The 20,385-nt window shown below is 40.8% G+C and overlaps 1 protein-coding gene across 1 annotated transcript in view; it reads left to right on the plus strand.

Annotated features, from left to right (window-relative positions):
* Window positions 1-268: 268 nt before the first annotated feature.
* KLHL6 (kelch-like family member 6) overlaps window positions 269-20,385 on the plus strand; it is a 79,995-nt gene continuing 59,878 nt past the window's right edge. The window contains exon 1 of the mRNA XM_006869811.1: window positions 269-582. Within this exon, the coding sequence (XP_006869873.1) occupies window positions 290-582 (293 nt within the window). The 5' untranslated portion in view covers window positions 269-289. The remainder of the gene's footprint in view (window positions 583-20,385) is intronic.

Here is a 20,385-nt window from a genome sequence, read left to right on the forward strand (position 1 = left end):
TGGGAGATGGACCAAAATAACTACATGATGTTGCTAGCAGATTCTGAGAAACCACCTTTCTCTCTCAGAGCTCCCTCCCACATACACATTCTAAGCAGGTTCTAACCCCGTGATAATTCACAGAAAGAAGAATAGAAGTTGCCCGTATTTGTAGTAACAGGATGAGAAAGTGCGAGACTTCCTGTTATGTGTCTGTGACAGCTGGTGATAAGTGGAGGGGCCAGCACAGGAAATCCGCTCTGCTTCTGCAATGTGACCCGAATGAAACTTGGGTGCTCCTTCAGTCTGGATGCTGATGGCAGGACAAAGGGACGCCTGGACCATGGGTGACGTGGTGGAGAAGAGTTTGGAAGGGCCCATGGCCTCTTCTACAGATGAGCCCACCCGGAAAAGGGGAGACTTAGTAGAAATCTTAAGTGGGGACAAGGTAAAATTTGATGACACAGGACTCTCCTTAATTCTTCAGAATGGCCTGGAGACCCTCCGAGTGGAAAATGCTCTCACAGATGTCATCTTGTGCGTGGACATCCAGGAATTCTCCTGCCACCGCGTGGTGCTTGCTGCGGCCAGCAACTATTTCAGGTCAGAACGCCCAGGGCCAAAGACAGATGGGGTGCACGTTGGGGTGAGAGCCCTTGGGGCTGTTGCATTTATGGTTCATAGATCTATTAAGGTGTTTGTGCCTACTTAAAAGACAAGAAAGAAAGCTACAGAACGTCAGATACTAGAATTTAGGTCACATTAAAAAAAGAGATTAAGATCATTTAAGGGCAAAAGTCATATGATAGTGAAACTTCTGTGTAAATATCCTTGTTCCAGAGGATGGAACAATTTACTCAAGGCATGCATTTTTGTTTTTGTTTTCTGTTAAATCTTACTAATGTGTTGGAAACACGATGTTATCTTTGTTCATCAACGGAGGGAAGTACAGCAAAAGGATGTGGACTCTCTTTTCAAGTTGTTAAAGATTAAGAGTTTCTGTGTGTGTGCGCAGGAGGCCCTAGTGGCACAGTGGATAGAGCTTAACTGTTAGCCAAAGGATCGGGGGTTCAAACCCATCAGTCACTCTCAGAAGAAAGATGTAGTATTCTGCTTCTGTGAAGATTACAGCCTTTGAAACTCTATAAAGACACTTGTCCCAAGTTGTATAGGGTTTCTATGAGTTGGAACTGACTTAATGGGTTGGGTGTATGCCTGTGCAGGGGGTAGATGAGACGGAACCTAAGAGCAGCTACAAAGGTGCGTTGGAAGCCCATAGACAAAATCTATGCGTGATCTCACAGTGCGGAGACCGGGAGTCAGGAGACCTGGGCCTCATACCACTTTGCCAATTCCTGACTTTTGCCTACAGGCCAGCCACTTAATGTTCTGAGTTTATTTTGTCATCTGTAAGATGCGGTGCCAGGATGAGTACTTCTCAGGATTGTTGAGAGAATTAAATTAGAAAGGCGAAGGGGGTCTCACACAGTGCCTAGCATAGAGTTGTTGTTGTTGTTGTTAAGTGCCATTGAGTTGGTTCCGACCCACAGTGACCCTGCATGGGATTTCTGAGGAGCGACTGGTGAGCTTGAACTGCCGACCTTGCAGTCCAGTGCATTAACTGCAGTGCCACACCAGGAGTTTTGTCATAGAGTAGATGTTCAATATATCTTTGTTCAAATTCTTGACCTGATTCCACTTGGTTCAGCTTGTTGTTGCCGTTGAGACAGCTCCAACTCATGGTAACCCCATACACAGTAGAGCGAAACACTGCCCAGTCCTGCACCATCCCCATAATTGGTTGTAGATTGGACAGCTGTGATCTGTAAGGTTTTTACTGGCTGATTTTCAGAAGTATGTTGCCAGGTCTTTTTTCTTGGTCTGTCTTAGTCTGGAAGTTTCACCGAAACTTGTTTAGCATCATAGAAACACTCAAGCCTCCACTGACAGACAGTGGTAGCTAGACATGAGGTGCATTGGACAAGAATCAAACATGAGTCTCCTACATAGGAGCTAAGAATTCTACCATTGAGCTCCCAGGGCCTCTTTTGGTTCAGTTAGGAGTCATTCATTGAGTGTTGGCCACCAACAAATCCCTGGGGTAGGACTGAGGGAAGGTTCAGGAACCCAGTGATGAATCCAGTGTTCTCCGTATCAGCCTTGGTATGATGAAGTGGATGAAGGAGGTAATTTATAAGTATTTCATTCTTAATGAAATGCTTCTTAATTCTCAGCTCCATTTGGAGAAATAAAAAAAATGATTAATCTGTGTAAATATCAGTAGCCTCAGTAGCATAGTGGGTTAAGAATTGGGCTACTAACTGCAAGTTCAGTAGTTCAAATCTACCAGTCGCTCCATGGGAGAAAGATGAGACTTTCTGCTCCTGCAAAGATTTCCAGCCTTGGAAACCCTATACAGCGTTGCTATGAGTCGGAACCAACTCTACAGCATACAACCACCACCACCATATATGTATAATGGCAGGTATTTGATTTTTCTATTTTGGGGGTATGCTGTGGTAGAATCTTTGGAATTCCAAGAGGAGGGATGTGTTGTGGGACTGACTAGGTCCCATACAGGGACAAGGCAAGAGAATGTCTTGGTCTGTAGGGAATAGTGCCTGCAGCAAGTCAGACTGACACAGCAATTGGATTTGATTTTGCAACAGTGCAGTGAAGGTGGCTGCTTTCCTTATTACAGATGAGGAAATGGAAACACGAAGTTTTCTGGAGCAGTTATTGGGCACCCTCTAAAAAAAATTTTTTTTTTCAAACTATAATCTAAACTATTGGCTTGATTCCACATATAGAATTATATAGTATATAGAAGGCAAAGCACAGGCACAGCCATAAAAGTGGCTGACACAGGTAAATACATTGCTTTGTTCATCAGTATTGATCACATGCTCAATCCCTTTCAGGAATGCATACAAAGTCAACTAAGTGCAGTGTCCCGGACCTCACTTTCAGGTGAATTTGTTCTGTTTTGAATCACTGGAAGACTGCTATCACAAAATGTATGGCTGATTGGCAGTTTTGTTGGTGGCCCTTTGCTATGTGCCATTGAGCAAATAACTGTTTTTCACTGGGCCTTGGGATAGAGATCTACACTGTAAGGTCTACTGAAACTCACAGAGACCGTACAGGACAGAATGCAACTGCCCCATAGAGTTTCTAAGGAGTCCTGGTATGGTGCTGCTGGTTAATGCGCAGGGCTGCAAGGTTGGCGGTTCAAGCTCATCAGCCACTCCTCGGAAACCCTATACAGGATCGCTATGAGTCACAACCAACTCAATGGCACTTAACAACAACAACCATCTTTACAGAGCAGATTTTTACATTTTTCTCGCATCAAGTGGCTGGTGGTTTTGAACCACCAACCTCCTGTCTGGTAGTAGTCAAGTGCTTAACAACTGAGTAATCAGTGCTCCTTGGACCTTGGGATGTTGTTTTTGTTGTTAAGTGCTATCGAGTTGGTTCTGACTCATAGTTATTCTGTATAGGGTTTCCAAGGAGTGGCTGGTAAGTTTGAACAGCTTATCCTAAAACATCTTGGGATACTCATCTCACAATAAAAAGTACTTGGATTTAGGTCCTTCCCAACCCTGCTTATCTAAGATACTTAGGGAAGGTTTTTTTGTTTTGTTTTGTTTTTGTCAATCTTTTGTGCTTTGGAGGGCCTGAAAGTTGGCTGTGAAATTATGTAGTTGCGTGCCGTGGAGTCAGTCCCGATTCATAGAGTTGTAAATCTGTATGGGAGCAAAAAGCTTCCTCTTTCTCCTGCAGAACAGCTGGTAGATTTGAACCACTGACTTTGTGGTTAGCAGTCCACCTCATAATCCACTATGCTACCAACGTTCTTTATTTTTGTCTTTAGTCATTGAGAAAATAGATTTTGTCTGCTAAATGACTGAACCATAATTTGTTTAGCCAGTCCCCTATTTTGAGGTACATTTCAATTACTTCTGATCTTTGGCTCTGACAATACTGTAGTGAATAACGAATAAGCTTACATATGTGCCGTTTCACATGCATACGGGAGTATCTGGGGGGATGGCTTTTTAGAAGAGGGGTTACTGCATTGAAGATAAATGCATCTGCAGCAGCTACTGCCAGATATTGCTTAGAGAAAGTCTCTCGGCTAGTCCTCAGAAGAGGCGGCAGCAAAAGAAGCTGGATGTACACATGTAGTGTGTATGTGTCTGCTTGTCTCTTCCCAAACTGCCTGGTCATGAAGGGAAATTCCTTGTATTCTTTTCCTGAGAGCAGTGACTTTTGATTCTTATCTTGGAATTTCCAAGATGACATTTCCTTCTATAATGAATACGGTCCTGGAGGCAGGATTCTTTTGTTCTGTCTGCTATTAATAATAACTTGTTTTTGTTGAGAACTCCAAGTGTATCAGAGTAGAACTGTGCTCCATGGGGGTTCTGATGGCTGATTTATTTTGAAAGTTGATCACCAGATCTTTCTTCCAAGGCACCTCTGGGTGGATTTAAACTTCCCACCTTTAGGTTATCAGCTGAGTTTGTTAACAGTTTGCACCACCCAGGGACACCCCTATGCCACATAAATCAAAACCAAACTCACTGCCGTCAAGTCCTCATAGGCTCACAGCAAGACTGTAAGCCTTTATGGGAGCAGCCAACCTCATCTTTCTTCTATAGAGTGGCTGCTGGGTTCAAACTGCTGACCTTGCTGTTAGTAGCCCAATGTTTAACCCACTAGGCCATCCGGGTTCCTACACATATGCTGCCCTATTTAATCCTCACAGTAACTCTTCAATTTTATTTATTCTTTCCAGATGAGGAGTGTCATAGTTATTAGAAGAGGCCATGATGGGATTTGGATTTAGGACTGACATTAATTATGGAATTGCCTAGCTGGACAGCAAGGTCAGTTTGAACCACAAGGTCAGCGGTCCATGCTCACCAGCTGCTCCTCAGAAACAGTATATAGGGTCGCTATGAGTCGGAACCTATTTGCTGGCACTTACAACAACAACGACATACATGTTTTATTTTAAACACCTACAGGAGTATCTGGGGGACACATTTCTAGAAGAGAGATTGTTGAGTCAAAGAGAAAGACATCTGCAGTCTTGGTCTTCTTGATAGGGGTTGGATCGTTCTGTACTCCCTCAAGCCATATAAGAGCCATGTGTTAACCATTTCTATACAACCTTACCAACAGAGGGAGTCAACAAATTTGGATTTTTAACAATTTGATGAGTGAGAAATAATTTCTTGACATAGTTTTAATTAGCATTTTTCTTATTTTGAGTAAAGCCAAACATCTTTTTATATGTTTAGGGGTCAACTACATTTCTTTCTTTTTTTTTTAAACCTATTTCTTTATTTCCTTTGCAAATTTTGCATTATTTTTTTTAAATGAAATTCTATTTTTATCAAATATGTGCAAATAGTTAACAGTCAAATTATATTATTTAAAGTACCTAAACTATTCAAGTTAAATAGTATTTTAAAAAGTATTCATAATGAAAAATAAAATTTTGCTTCACTTCCTCTACCCTTCAGTCTTGCTCCTCAGAGTTCCCCATTTTTTACTCTTTTGGCTCTTTGTTCTTATGTTATTGTTGTTAATTAGTGATGTTGAATCAGTTCTGACTCATAGAGACCCTGTATAGGGTTTCCGAGGAGCAGCTGGTAGGTTTGAACTGTCGACCACATGGTTTGCAGTCTGGGGCTGATCCACAGTACCACACTACTCTGTATTTCTATGTAATGTGCCAACATTACTCTTTTTTAGTCTCTCAATGTTGGGTCTCATTTACTAGTTTACTATTCTGCCAGATAAAGAATCAGCATTTGTATCTAACTCCATACCACATTCCTTCTTCCCCTATAATCCCTCAACATCATGATGTCACAATTTTTGGATAAATCCATTTTCAGAGCTTACATTATTATGTCCATGAAAACATAATTCCCTGCTGAACCAAACTGTATGATACAGTTATTGGCCTTCTTATAAATGTTTGTCATTCCTCAAGTTAATAATTCACTCTTCCCCTGCACCCCCCAAACCCCTTGCTTCCTTAGTTGAGTATCTTTTGCTAACAGCCTTTCATGACCATCTTTCATGTAGTCAATGCATTAAAAAAAAAGCTATAGTGGCATGGTAGGATAAACAACCATAAAGTTGGCAGTTCAAACTATTAGCTGCTCCAAGGGAGAAAGATGAGATCTTCTGCTCCTATAGACATTTAAAGTCTTGGAAATCCTATACACACTCATTGTAAGTTAGAATCACTTGATAACAGTGGGTTATTAATGCATTAGAAAATCAACCAGTTCTATTTTCCTCTGAATTATCTTCATGTATTCTCTAAGGAGCTCTGGTAGTGTAGTGGTCAGCAGTTCGAAACTACCAGTGGTTTGTGAGAAAAAGATAAGGCTTTCTGTTCCTGTAAATATTTACAGCTTCAGAAACCTTTCTATACAAGGTTGCTATGAGTTGGAACCGACTCCACGGCACATAACCACCAGACATATGGAGTCCTGGTGTGGTGCTGGGTTAATGCGCTGGATTGTAAAGTCATTTGAACTGCAAGGTTGGCAGTTCAAACTCACCAGCTGCTCCTCAGAAACCCGATACAGGGTCGCTATGGGTCAGAACTGACTTAACGGCACTTATCAAAAACAATAACACATATATTCTCTAGACCTGCTGCCCAGCCTTTGTCCAGCTGCCTCCCCACCATTCCAGTCATTCCTTTTGATTCTTTCCTACATTAGAGTCATTCCCCTTCACCCCCTACTCCCCTTCTCTCATGACTGATTCTTACTTAGATGGAACACATCCTCCAGTAACTTCCTAAGAAAGGGTGCCTGGGAAGTAAAATTTTGAGGTCTCTCATGTTTAAAAGTATTTTTATTCACTTGGTATGGTAGGCTCAATCATGTCCCATCACTCCCCTAGAATATCTGGAATAGGTTACCTTACATGGTAAGGGAATCTTGCAGGTATGATTAAATGAAAACTCTTGAGATGGGGAGATCATTCTGGATTATTCAGATGGATCCAATGCATTTGCAAGGATCCTTTTAAAAGGGAAGTGGGAGGACCAGAGTTAGAGAGAAAGAAGACAGAATGACAAGAGCAGAGGTTGGAATGATGTGCTTTGAAGACAGAGGAAGAAGCCACAAGCCAAGGAATGCAGACAAGTTCTAGAGACTGGCAAAGGCAGGGAAATGTGCCTAAACAGGATTCTTCCCTAAACCATCTGAAGCGATCATGACTTTGATCTTGGGTCAGTGAAACCCATTTTATCATTCAGATCGCTAGAACTGTAAGATAATAAATATGTTTCTTAAAATAATCTTTAAAAACTAAACTGAGTGAAGGTTTACAGAGCAGATCATCAATTTTACATTCAACAAATCATACATTTCATTTCACCTCCTTTGCAATGCCCTCAGTGTAACATTAATTAATCTACTTCTTCCCTTTGTTTATTGTATTCCCACCTTTCTGAATTTTGTCCTTAGGTAAATGATACCCTTTTGATCTTTCTATGGTATACATACATAACTAGCATTGTTGTCCTCCCTATAGACTTGTCTATTGCTTGACTGAAAATTGAGCCATGGGAGCCAGTTCAGTTCCAGACCTAAAGGGTGACTAAGGGCCATAGTTCTGGGGTTCTACCAGTTTCTAAGGCACTCTGGTAGCAGAGTGGTTACGAGTCAGGCTGTTATCTTCAAGGTCAGCAGTTTGAAACTACCAGCCATTCTGTGGGAGAAAGATGAAGCTTTCTGCTCCCATAAAGATTTACAACCTCAGAAACCCTATGCAGGGTCGCTATGAGTTGGAAGCGATTCCATAGCACACCTCCACTACCAGTTTCTATCTGACTGGTAATCCTGGTCTTTTTATTATGATTTTGAGTTTGTTCCACATTTTCTCCCACTATCTAAGACTTTTCTCTCAGAGTAGCTGGTAGTAGTAGCCGGGGCTCCGTCTAGTTCTGGTTTCAGGGTCATAGAGACTGGCGTTCCATTAGTCCATTGGACTAACTACTTCCAAGCACCTTCTGTTTTCATCACTTCTTTCCTCCGGACAGAGAGAGAACAATAGTTGCACTTTAGATGGCTGCTTATGTGCTGTTAAGATTCCAGTTGCTACTCACCAAAGTAGGATGTAGAACGTTATCTTTGTGGACTATGTTATTACATTTGATGATGGTGTATTCCAAGACTATGATCCTGAGCCCCAAACCCAGCAAATCATTCCCTCAAATTTGTGTTGCTTTAGGCCACAGAATCTGTGGTAATATACCCTTAGTTACATGGAGAATTCTAGGTTGTAAATAATTTTCCTTCAGGATTTAAAAAGCATTCACTCTTCCATAGTCTTCTAGATACCTGTGTGACTATTAAGTAGTCTATTACCTTCTGATATTTTTTCCTCTCTGGAAAGTTAAAAAATTTCACTTAATATTTTTTTATGTTCCACAATGATGTGTGCTATGTGTGTCTTCTGTGTATGTGCGTATGTGCTTAACTCCAATGGTTGTGCTTTGCTTTCCGTGGGCCCTTTTAGTCCAGCGACCCATCCTTTAGCTTTAAGAGCTTTTCTCATATTGTGTCCTTGATAGTTTCATGTTCACTGTTTTCTTTGTTTTCTCTTTCTGAACCATATGATATGAGGATGTGAACTTAGAAAACCGGGCAACTATTTCTCTAACTCTTATCTTCCTTCTCCTATTGTCCATCAATTTTATCTTCTAACCTTCTACTGCATCTAATTTTTAACGTCTAAGGTTTCTTACCTATGTTATGATTGCTCCTTTTTATTAGATCCTGTTCATGTTTCACGTAGGCCAGATTTTTATGTACTCTCACTGATATCTATACTTTTTTTCCTTCTGTTCTTTACACTGTTTGTTTCCTCTAATTTTTTTTTTTTTAATTGTAATCTCTGTATTTTACTTTAGAATCTGTACTAAAATGTATGGTGGCTTTTGTATGTCCTTATTTTAACAGTAAAGCACTTAAAAAAACAAATGAAAGGTTTCTGATTCTGTGTATGTGGGTGGTTTAAGATGGGGTTGAGCTTGGTTTTTTTTTGAAACTCCAAAATGTCAGTACTTTGTCATTTCCCTGGTGCCTTTCAGTTTTTTTTTTTAAAAAAAGAATTCTCCATCTTCCTGCCTGGGGGAATATAAGTCTAGTTGTTTGTGTTTTGGGGGAAAAAGTGATGGTATATCCCTGTTCAGTTTTAAAATTTATATTTGTTGTTGTTAAGTGTCATAAGGTCAATTCCTACTCACAGCAACCCTGTACAGGGTTTCCGAGGAGCAGCTGGTGGGTTTGAACTGCCAACATTGTGGTTCAAAATGCAGTGCTGATACACAGCACCACACCAGAAGTCCCAATTTATATTTATCAAGTCTGTTTTTATATGGAACTCTGGTAGTGTAATGGTTACTAATCAGGCTGCGAACCTCAAGGCCTGCAGTTCAAAACTAACGGCTGTTCCACGGAGAAAGATGAGGCTTTCTGCTCTCATAAAGATTTACAGCCTCGGAAACCCTGTACAAGTTCGCTAGGACTCAGAATTGACTCAAGGGCACATCTGGTTTTATAGTCCTGGTGTAGCATTGTAGGATAAACATTGGCTTGCTAACCACAAAGTTGGTGGTTCAAACTCAACAGCTACTCCTCAGAAATCCTATATAGGCTTGCTATGGGTAAGAACTGACTCAAAGGCACTTAACAATAATTGGGTGTTTGGTTCTTCTCCCTTCTCTCCAGCCTGGAATCCATGCTGACTTTCTCTAGAGAGCAAACCTTCTGTCCCCTGCAAATTACATATGGGTTGTTGCTTTGGTTGGCTAGATGGGAAAGGGGACTTGAGCATGGGGAGATGCAACTGTTTCTTTGTTTTGTTTTTTTAATACAGGCTTTCAAGCAGATTCTCTGCTTTTGGCTCCATGTTTCCCCTGTATTTTCTTAGGTGTCATCAATTTCTTGAGTCTTTCTGAGTTCTTTGGAGAGAATCAGCAGGGATCCCTCTTAGCTGGCATTTGGATTGCACCTTTCTCCATTTGTATCTTCCCTGTGTCTGCATCTTCCCAACTATAGGTGAAATTCTGCAATGGTAAGAACTAGAACTCATCCTGGGTTCAAGATCTAGGTAAAATTGACTAGGTAAAAAGTCCATCTGTGGACTTTTCTTAGATCTGATGGAATAGTAGTGGGTCTTTTAGTTTTCTACGGCTTACAAAATACCAAAAAGGGGGTAGTTTTAAAATATAGAAATTAATTCTTTTTCACAGTTCTAAAAATTCAAATCAGTATTTTGGCCTTGTTGATTCCTTCCATTCCGTCTTAGTGTCTGCTGACAGCTAGGACAGTCTCTGTTGTTTATAGATGTATCTGTCTCCATCTTTAGAGGAGGTCTTCCTCCTATGTGCTTCTGTCTGTTCTGCTCTTTTTATATGACATATTCAGAAGGGATTAGATTTAGGACCCTGATGTGGTACTGTAGGATCAGCACTGGACTGCTAACCACAAGGTTGGCAGTTCAAACCCACCAGCTCCTCCTTGGAAACCCTATAAGGGGCACTGTGAGTCAGAACTGACTGGATGGCACTTGATAACAGCTACTCTGGCAGGTTCTCATTATCATAACAAAAGACAAGCCCTATTTCCAAATAGGGCCATAGCCTTAGATACTAGGGACTAGGACTTCAACATATACATTTCAACACATATCAATCCATGATACCAACTACCATTCTTCCTCATCCCTCTGAGCCCCTCTCCCACTCGACACTGCACCTAAGCACTTCACAACATTATTTTGTTTAAGCCTTACAATATTTACTTCAAAGAATTGTTACAAATGTTCTTTAAAAATGTAGAAGCTGAGATTTTTGAGAGGTTAAGTATCTTGTCCAAGTTAGTAAGTTAGTGGGTAGCAGAGCTCCTAGCTACCTAGTGACGCTGTAACAGAAATACTACAAGTGGACTGCCTTAATGAACAGGAACTTATTTCTCACTGTTTACTAGGCTTGTTGTTGTTGTTAAGTGCTGTTGAGTTGGTGCTGACTCATAGCAACCCTATATAGGGTTTCCAAAGAGCAGCTGGTGGGTTTGAACTGCTGACCTTGCAGTTAGCAATACGGTGCTTATCCTACAGAGTTGTACCAGGAGTAGGCTATAGTCCAAATTCACAGTGTTGGCTCTAGTAAAAGGCTTTCTCTCTTCTGTTGGCTCTGAGGGAAATGGTGCTTGTCTCTTCAGCTTCTATTCCTTGGCTCCTTGGTAAGCTTCATGTGGTATGACATCTATGTTCCCTAGCTCAGCTTGCCTGTCTGCTTACTTAACCTGCTATTTTCTATCTCAAAAGAAATTAAAGACACACCCTACTATAGTCATACTGCCTCGTTAAAAACAAAGAAATTACATTCCCCAAAGGGACTATAATCACCCAAACCTACTGCCATAGAGTGGCTTCCAACTCATAGCAATTCTGTTGTTGATGTTGTTGTCATCAAGTTGTTTTCAATTCACAGTGACATTGAATAGGGTCTCCAAGAGTGACTGGTGGATTTGAACTGTCAATCTTTCTGTTACCAACCCAGGCTTATCCTACAGTGTCACACCAGCTACATGATTATGTGTTGTGTATTTGGTTTTGACTCATAGCCACCCTATATAGTATTTCCAAGACTGAAAAACTTTACGGGAACAGAAAGCTTCATTTTCCTCCTTTGGAGTGGCTGGTGGATCCAAACTGCTGACCTTGTGGTTAACAGCCCAACGTAGAACCTACTACACCACCAGAGCTCCTTGTTGTTGTTATTAAGTGTCGTTGAGTTGGTTCCTACTCATAGCAGCTTTGAATAGTGTCTCCAAAAAGCAGCCGGTAGGTTTGAATCACCGACCTGTGGTTAGCAATCCAGAGCACCTTATGCATACCAAAAATGAAACCAACTGCTGTCAAGTCAATTCTGACTCATAGTGACCCTATGTTGTTGTTCTTGTTGTTGTTAGGTGCCATCAGGTCGGTACGGACTCATAGCGACCTTATGCACAGCAGAACCAAACACTGCCCGATCCTGGGCCAAACTCACTACTGTTGCCACGCTTGAGTCCATCGATGCTGCCACTTGGCCAATCCATCTCGCTGGGGGTCTTCCTCTTTTTCTCTGACCCTCCACCTTACCAAACATGGAAATCCTTCTCCAGTGACTGGTCCCTCCTAACAATATGTCTGAAGTATGACAGACAAAGTTTGGCCATCTTGGCCTCTAAGGAGCATTCGGGCTGCACTTCTTCCAGAACGGACCTATTGTTTCTTTTGGCAGCCTATGGCACTTTCAATATTCTCCTCCCACACCATAACTCAAGAGCATCAGTTCTTCTACAGTCTGCCTTATTCACTGTCCAGCTTTTGCATGCATATGAGGTTATTGAAAATACCATGGCTTGGGTCAGGCGCACCTTAGTCCTCAAGCTGACATCTTTGCTCTTCAACACTTTAAAAAGGTCTTGTGCAGCATTTTGCCTAACGCAATATGTCATTTGATTTCTTGACTGCTACTTCCATGAGTGTTGATAGTTGATCCAAGAAGAATGAAGTCCTTGACAACTTCAATTTTTTCTCTGTTGATAAGAATGTTGTTTATTGGTCCAGTGGTGAGAACTTTTGTTTTCTTTACATTGAGCTGTAATCCATACCGAAGGCTGTGCTCTTTGATCTTCATCAGTAAATGTTTTAAGTCCTCTTCACTTTCACCAAGCAAGGTTGTATCATCTGCATATTGCAGGTTGTTAATGAGTCTTCCTCCAATCCTGATGCCACGTTTTTCTTCATAGAACCCAGCTTCTCAGATTATTTGTTCAGCATACAGGTTGAATAAGTATGGTGAAAGAATACAACCTTGTCACACACTTTTCTTAATTTTAAACCATTCAGTGTTCCCATGTTCTGTTCAAACAACTGCCTCTTGGTCCAAGTACAGATTCCTCAAGAGCACAATTAAGTGTTTCTGAATATTCACAGTTCGCAATGTTGACCATAGCATGTCATGATCCACACAACCGAAAGCCTTTGTATAGTCAATAAAGCACAGGTAGTTTCAAACTGCTGACCACTGCACTACCAGCCTTAGAGAATACATGTGGGATGATGGAAATGAAGATAATTCGGAGGAAAGTAGAACTGGTTGATTTTCTGATGCATTAATAACCCACTGCTATCAAGTCAATTCTAACTCACAACGAGTGTATATAGGATTTCTAAGAATTTAAATGTCAATAGGAGCAGAAAATCTCATCCTTCTCCCTTGGAGGGTGTGGTTCTGTGTTACCTACTGTCCTTTGAATAAATTCCTCTTCTCAGATTAGTCAGTTCATTTCTGTTCCTTGGAACTAAGAGCAATGGCTAATTCTTGTTGTTATTGTGAAGTGCTGTTGAGTTGGTTCTTACCCATAGCCACCCTGGATAGGGTTTCTGAGGAGCAGCTGGTGAGCTTGAACCACCAACCTTGTAGTTTAAACTCCAGATCTTTGCAAATTTTGTTGTAATATTTGGCTTTCTCTTCTCGAGCTGATCTTTGAAATTTTCTGTTCAGCTCTTGTACCTCCTCATTTCTTCCATTTGTGGAACAGACCATCAATTACTCATATGCAAATTCAAACTGAATCTGAAGAAAATGAAAACAAGTCCACAAGAGCCAAAATATGACCTTGAATATATCCCACCTGAATTTAGAGATCATCTGAAGAGCAGATATGATACATTAAACACTAAAGATTAAAGACCAGAAGAGTTGTGGGATGACATCAAGAACATCATACAGGAAGAAAGCAAAAGGTTATTAAGAAGACAAGAAAGAAGGAAAAGATCAAAATGGATGTCAGAAGAGACACTGAAACTTGCTCTACAGCATAGAGATGCTAAAGCAAATGGAAGTGATCCTATAGGACATGGTAAAAGTGTCCCAAGGGTTTCTAAGACTAATCTTTTCAGAAGCAGACTGCCATATTTTCCTTCCTTGGAGCAGCTAGCTGGTGGATCTGACTGAACCTTTTTGATTTGAGCACTTGGCAACTATGCCACTAAGGCTTACCACTGGTGTAGGGGGTTAGGATTGACAACACATATTTTGGAGGGACATAGAGTCTTTCAATGGTTTCTATCTTCTTTTTTGACCTCTTGCATACAATAATTCTTGATTTGTCAAAAACCTCCACTCACTGCCATGAAGTCGATTCTGATTCAGCAACCCTGTATAGGGTTTTTGAAGCTGTAAATCTTTACAGGAGCAGAAAGTCTCATCTTTCTGGTGCAGATCAGCTCGTGAGTTTGAACTGCCCACTTGTAGTTAGTAGTCCAGTGCTTATTCTACAGTGCTAACAAGACTCCATTAAAAAACCCCGTTCTTCATAGAAAACAGACAGAATACAGAACTTTGACTGTTTAGATTTCTGTTCGTTTGAGGGATAGTGAAACTAGTGCTAGTGTCAATTTTTACATGACGGAGAAACCGGTTTTGTCACAAATTAGCCCATTGTCTCTGCCACATACTGTGTCCATAAGCTCAACTACAAACATAGAAAAGCAGCTGAAAAAATGTGTTTGTGTTGCCAGGGAACTGGTGGGGTGCGTATGTGTTAATCTAGAAATGTAACGAGGGTAGCTGTTGTTGTTGTTGTTAAGTGCCGTTGAGTTGGTCCTGACTCATAGTGACCTCGTATAGGGTTTCCAAGGAGGAACTATTATCATATTACACTATTGAAGTCTTTTTATGAGTCTTGAGTGGAAAGAGAAAGTTGGGAAAAATGTAAATTTGAAACTGAGAAATAAAGCTTAAAGAAAAATAAAGCTTAGAGGCAGAGATGAGGACATGGAGAGAGGGAGCAGCTGAGGATGCTAGACTCATGGGAAGAGAGGGACTGAAGCTTGCAGAATGTGCCCTTGAGTTGTTTAAATTATTATATATCCCTGCATATTTTTGTGTACAGCTCCCCAACCCCGCCTCCCCCCCCCACCCAAAAAAAAAGAACAAAAACAGAGGGAATGGAAGCAAATACTGTTGAATGATGATGCATGGAGGAGATTGTAATCATTGCAATGTAACAATGGTGTAAAGCCAATGTTCTCCTATGTAAACTATCACTCAGTTGACAATTAAAAAACAAAAAGTAAATCATGACAAAAATGCCAAATAGCCAAATGTCAAAGGTACCCATATATTCCTATGGCAGAATATTAGATTCAGCATTTAGCATAATGAAATGAGTCCACAGTGAGCTCTGTTAGTATCACTGTGAGTGCCTATAATTTGTGCCCGGACTCTGGCCCCTCCCTTATGCTCAGTCTCTGAGTCTGGTTTCCTGAAGGACTTTGACCACCAACTACAAAAACCAGGCATGAGGCCATAAATGAGAAGAATGCTATGGGCACAATCTATGTACCTATTAACCACTATTATGCATTGAACAATTATTGCATGGCAGAAAGTTGGGCAAGAGGCCCTTGTAAGGTATATTTTACATGTTGAAATCCTTAGCCTTTTCTTCAAGCGTTCTGTAAGGTGTCTAGGACAGGAAGTCTAGCTGATAGCATAAGTAGAAAGGAAGTAAAGAATGAGTTAAGGTCTTCCAGGTTTGAATTTAGGTTTTAATAATGGTCAACACATTGAGTATTGCTGTTGCCATGGTGATTGTACTCTGTGGGTACAGGTGAGGTTGATGATTGCATTACCTGTGTTGAGTCCCATAGTTTATACTTTTGATAGTTTCCTTTTTGCAGAATCAATATGTTGGTTAATATTTAAATACTGTTAATCTATGACCCCTTGTCTGAAATTCCCAAGTCCCCAAAGTGCTGATAAATGAAAAGTTTTTCATTTGATGGCAAAGTCAGACTTGATCTGTACTCATCTGATGGAGACTTGAACTGAGACGCTTCTCATATTCTTTATTTTTCCACTTAGCATAGCTTTTCTTTCATTCACTATTGAAGTACTAGTGGGTTGATTTAGGAGTTCTGTTTTAGACCTTGCTGAAAGTGTTGTGTTATCGTCAAAATATGCTAATATCCAAACAACTCTGGGTGCCAAAACACATCTGGTTGCAAGATTTTTGAGTAAGAGATAATGGAGTTCACTGATAAAATTAAGTTTATTTGGTGGTTTTGCGTCTACCTTTTTTGATATCCATATTTTTATATGCTTATAAACACAGTTTATATATAATTTTGCACTGTACTTTGTCCCCCTTTTTACATGAGAAATCTTTTATCTATGGTACTCTGTAGTTTCTGTAACTATTACATGCATTGATTTCTATTGCTACCATGTTTAAGATATGCATACTATGGACATTGTTCTCTCATTGTGGATATTTAGGTTGCTTCCAGTATTTTGTTTTTACAAATGATGTGGCACTATGCATCTCGGTACTATGTAGTTTTTCAGTTTGGAATATTAGCTTAGTGAAGAAAAGCTAACATTTTTTGAGTACTTAGTGCATGCCTGGCACTTTGCTGGATTCTTTTCATTTCATTTAATCCTTGCAATAATATCAACAGTTAGATAACAACACAAGTAGGTAACACTGCCCCCATGTCACCCTCGAGGGAACTCCCTTTGATAGGAAAAATGATTCCTCCATTGAATTCCAAATGCAAACAGACCTTCTAGTAGGTAGAAATGTGGCTATTAGGGCATCTCCTGTGCAAGACCATTGACTCCTCGCTCCACTTACTGGTTTAGACAACATGAGCTAAAAATGAGGAGGACGTATAAAAATCCTAGTCTCCATGTACATGTATGTGTGCACACATGCACCATGATACTGTTAAAACATTTAAAGCAACATGTGTCAGAAGACTGAGTCTACAGACTCTCACAGCAGACATAGAATGCTTCAGGTCACCAGTCCCGATCAAAGGGTAAAATCAGAAAGAAAAAGGCAGGTCAGGGTCTCAGGGGAGGAGATAGATGACTCTGGTCAGAGTATCAGGTGAAGAGCTAGATGACTCTGAAATTATCCGGCCTATAGGGCATCACTGGGTTTAGAATCCCAAACTGCTTGATATAGTGAAACTAACACTGTAGGTCAGGTGTCAGGCTGGACTCCTCTGCTGGTTCATTTTGTGAGTGTGGGGAATGCAAAATCTGCAGGTTAAGTGTCAGACTGGAGACTTGCGCAGGCTTATATCCCAAGAACCAGAGGCCAGGCAATTAGAAAAGTACAGGGTTGAGAAAGAAGGAGCTTTGCCAGTTTTGTATACTGGAGATGGGTCACACCCCCAAGTGAATGCTCCTTTCTACTGATTGGCTGATCACATCAGATCACATCATGGAACATGATTATATTATATTACATGTGGCAAAGCAACTGGCCCAGTTAACTGTCAAATCATTGAGAATCATAGCTTAGTCAATTTGACACATACATTAACCATCACACTCCAGGAGAGGTTCCATTAGATGAGTGCAGAATTTGAGTAAGAAATGAATTCATTTATAAATGAATTTAGCTAAACATTTTATGTTGTTGTTGTTGTTGTCAGGTGCCATAGAGTCGGAACCGACTCATAGCGACCCCATGCACAGCAGAACGAAACAATGTCTGATCCTGGGCCAACCTCACTACCGCCGCCACACTTGACACCATCAATGATGCCACCTGGCTGATCCATCTCGTTGGGGGTCTTCCTCTTTTTCTCTGACCCTCCACCTTACCCAGCATGACATCCTTCTCCAGTGACTGTTTCCTCCGGACAATATGTCCAAAGTATGAGAGATGAAGCTTAGCCATCCTGGCCTCCAAGGAGCACTCTGGCTGCACTTCTTCCAAAATGGATCTATTGGTTCTTTTGACAGTCCATGGCACTTTTAGTATTCTCCTCCAACACCGCAACTCAAAGGCATCAATTCTTCTACGGTCTTCCTTATTCACTGTCCAGCTTTCACATCCATATGAGGTTATTGAAAATACCATGGCTTGGGTCAGGTGCACCTTAGTCCTTAAGCTGACATCTCTGCTCTTCAACACTTTAAAAAGTTCCTGTGCAGCAGATTTGCCCAGTGCAATACATCGTCTAATCTCTTCCTAAGCACTCGTATGCTGCTTCCACGAGTGTTGACAGTTGATCCAAGAAGAATGAAGTCCTTGACAATTTCAATCTTTTCTCCGTTGATAAGAATGTTGTTTATTGGTCCAGTGGTGAGGATTTTTGTTTTCTTTACATTGAGCTGTAATCCATACCGAAGGCTGTGCTCTTTGATCTTCATCAGTAAATGTTTTAAGTCCTCTTCACGTTCAGCAAGCAAGGTTGTATCATCTGCATATCGCAGGTTGTTAATGAGTCTTCCTCCAATCCTGATGCCACGTTTTTCTTCATAGAACCCAGCTTCTCGTATTATTTGCTCAGCATACAGGTGGAATAAATATGGTGAAAGAACACAACCTTGTCGCACACCTTTCCCAATTTTAAAACATTCAGTGTTCCCATGCTCTGTTCGAACAACTGCTTCTTGGTCCAGGTACAGATTCCTCAGAAGTACAATTAAGTGTTCTGGAATACTCATACTTCTCAATGTTGTCCATAACTTGTCATGATCCACACAATCAAAAACCTTCGCGTAGTCAATAAAGCACAGGTAAACATCTTTCTGATATTCTCTGCTTTCAGCCAAGATCCATCGGACATCAGCAATGTTATCTCTCGTTCCCTGGCCTCTTCTGAATCCAGCTTGAACCTCTGGAAGTTCTCTGTCAATGTATGATTGTAGCCGTTTCTGTATGACCTTTAGCAAAATTTTACTCGCTTGAGATATCAAAGAGATTGTCTGATGATTTCCGCATTCCGTTGGGTCACCTCTCTTTGGAATGGGCACAAATATGGATCTCTTCCAATCAGTTGGCCAGATAGTTGTCTTCCAAATTTCTTGGCAGAGATGAGTGAGTGCCTCTTGTGCTGCCTCATTTTCTTGAAAGATTTCAATTTTGATTCCATCAATCCCTTGTGCCTTGTTCTTTGCCAATTCTTTCAATGCACTTTGGACTTCCTCCCTGAGTATCATTGGCTCTTGTTCATATGGTACCTCTTGAAATGGTTGAACATTAACCATTTCCTTTTGATACAATGATTCTGTGTATTCCTTCCATCTCCTCTTGATTCATTCTATATCATTCAATAATTTTCCCAGAGAATCTTTCAATAATGAAAGTTGAGGTTTGAATTTTTTTCTTCAGTTCCCCCAGCTTGAGAAATGCTGACCGTGTTCTTCCCTTTTGGTTTTCTAGTTCCAAATCTTTGCATATTTTATTATGTTGTTGTTGTTGTTAAGTGCCGTTGAGTCGGTTCTGACTCATAGCGACCCTGAACAGGGTTTCCGAGGGTGTAAATCTTTACGGGAGTAGAAAGCCTCATCTTTCTCCCGTGGAGCGGCTGGTAGTTTCGAGCCACTGACAGTAAGGTTCGCAGCCCGATTTGTAACCACTACGCTACCAATAATAATATATTTTATTATAGTACCTGGTTTTGTCTTCTAGGGCTGATCTTTGAAATTTTCTGTTCAGCTCTTGGACCTCTTCAATTCTTCTATTTGCTGTAGCTTTTCTATGCTGGAGAGCAAGTTTCAGAGTCTCTTCTGACATCCATTTTGACCTTTTCCTTCTTTTTTGTCTTCTTAATGACTTTTTGCTCTCTTCACGTATGATGTTCTTGATGTCATCCCACATTTTATAAGCTATGCTTTTCAACTAAACATTTCATGCACTGTAATCAGACATTGGAGTCCTGGTGTGGCACTGTGCATTAATGTGCCAGACTGCAAAGCTGTTTGAACTGCAAGGTAGGTGGTTCAAGCTCATCAGCTGCTCCTCAGAAACCTTATACAGGGTCGGTATGGGTCAGAAGTGACTTGACAGCACCTAACAACAACAATCAGCCATTGCTCTTAGTTCTAAGGAACAGAAATGAACTGACTAATCTGAGAAGAGAAATTTATGCAAAGGACAGTAGGTAATACAGAGCCACAACCTCCTCTAAAAAAAAAACAAAACATGGCAGGATAAAGGGAGGCCAGGCAAGACTCAGGATCACAACCCAAAGCTATCAGAATCCTTGTGAGGAGAAGTCCTTATTGCAGAATCCTGGGGCCACAGCTGGAATCTGGGAGCTGCTGCCATTACTGTTTCGGCTGCCTCTTCCTAAACAGAATTGCCTCTGGCCCTGCTCCTTTATATTACTAGCTCCCAATTCAAAGACTTGGGCTGTTTAATCTGATTAGTTAAGATGAATTACTCATGCTTAAACATTACTTGCAATACTAACGACCGAAGACCAGAAGATTCGTGGGATGACATTAAGAACATCATACATGAAGAGAGCAAAAAGTCATTAAGAAGA

Source organism: Chrysochloris asiatica, unplaced genomic scaffold (assembly GCF_000296735.1).
Source record: "Chrysochloris asiatica unplaced genomic scaffold, ChrAsi1.0 scaffold00135, whole genome shotgun sequence".
Taxonomy (NCBI): Eukaryota; Metazoa; Chordata; class Mammalia; order Afrosoricida; family Chrysochloridae; genus Chrysochloris; species Chrysochloris asiatica.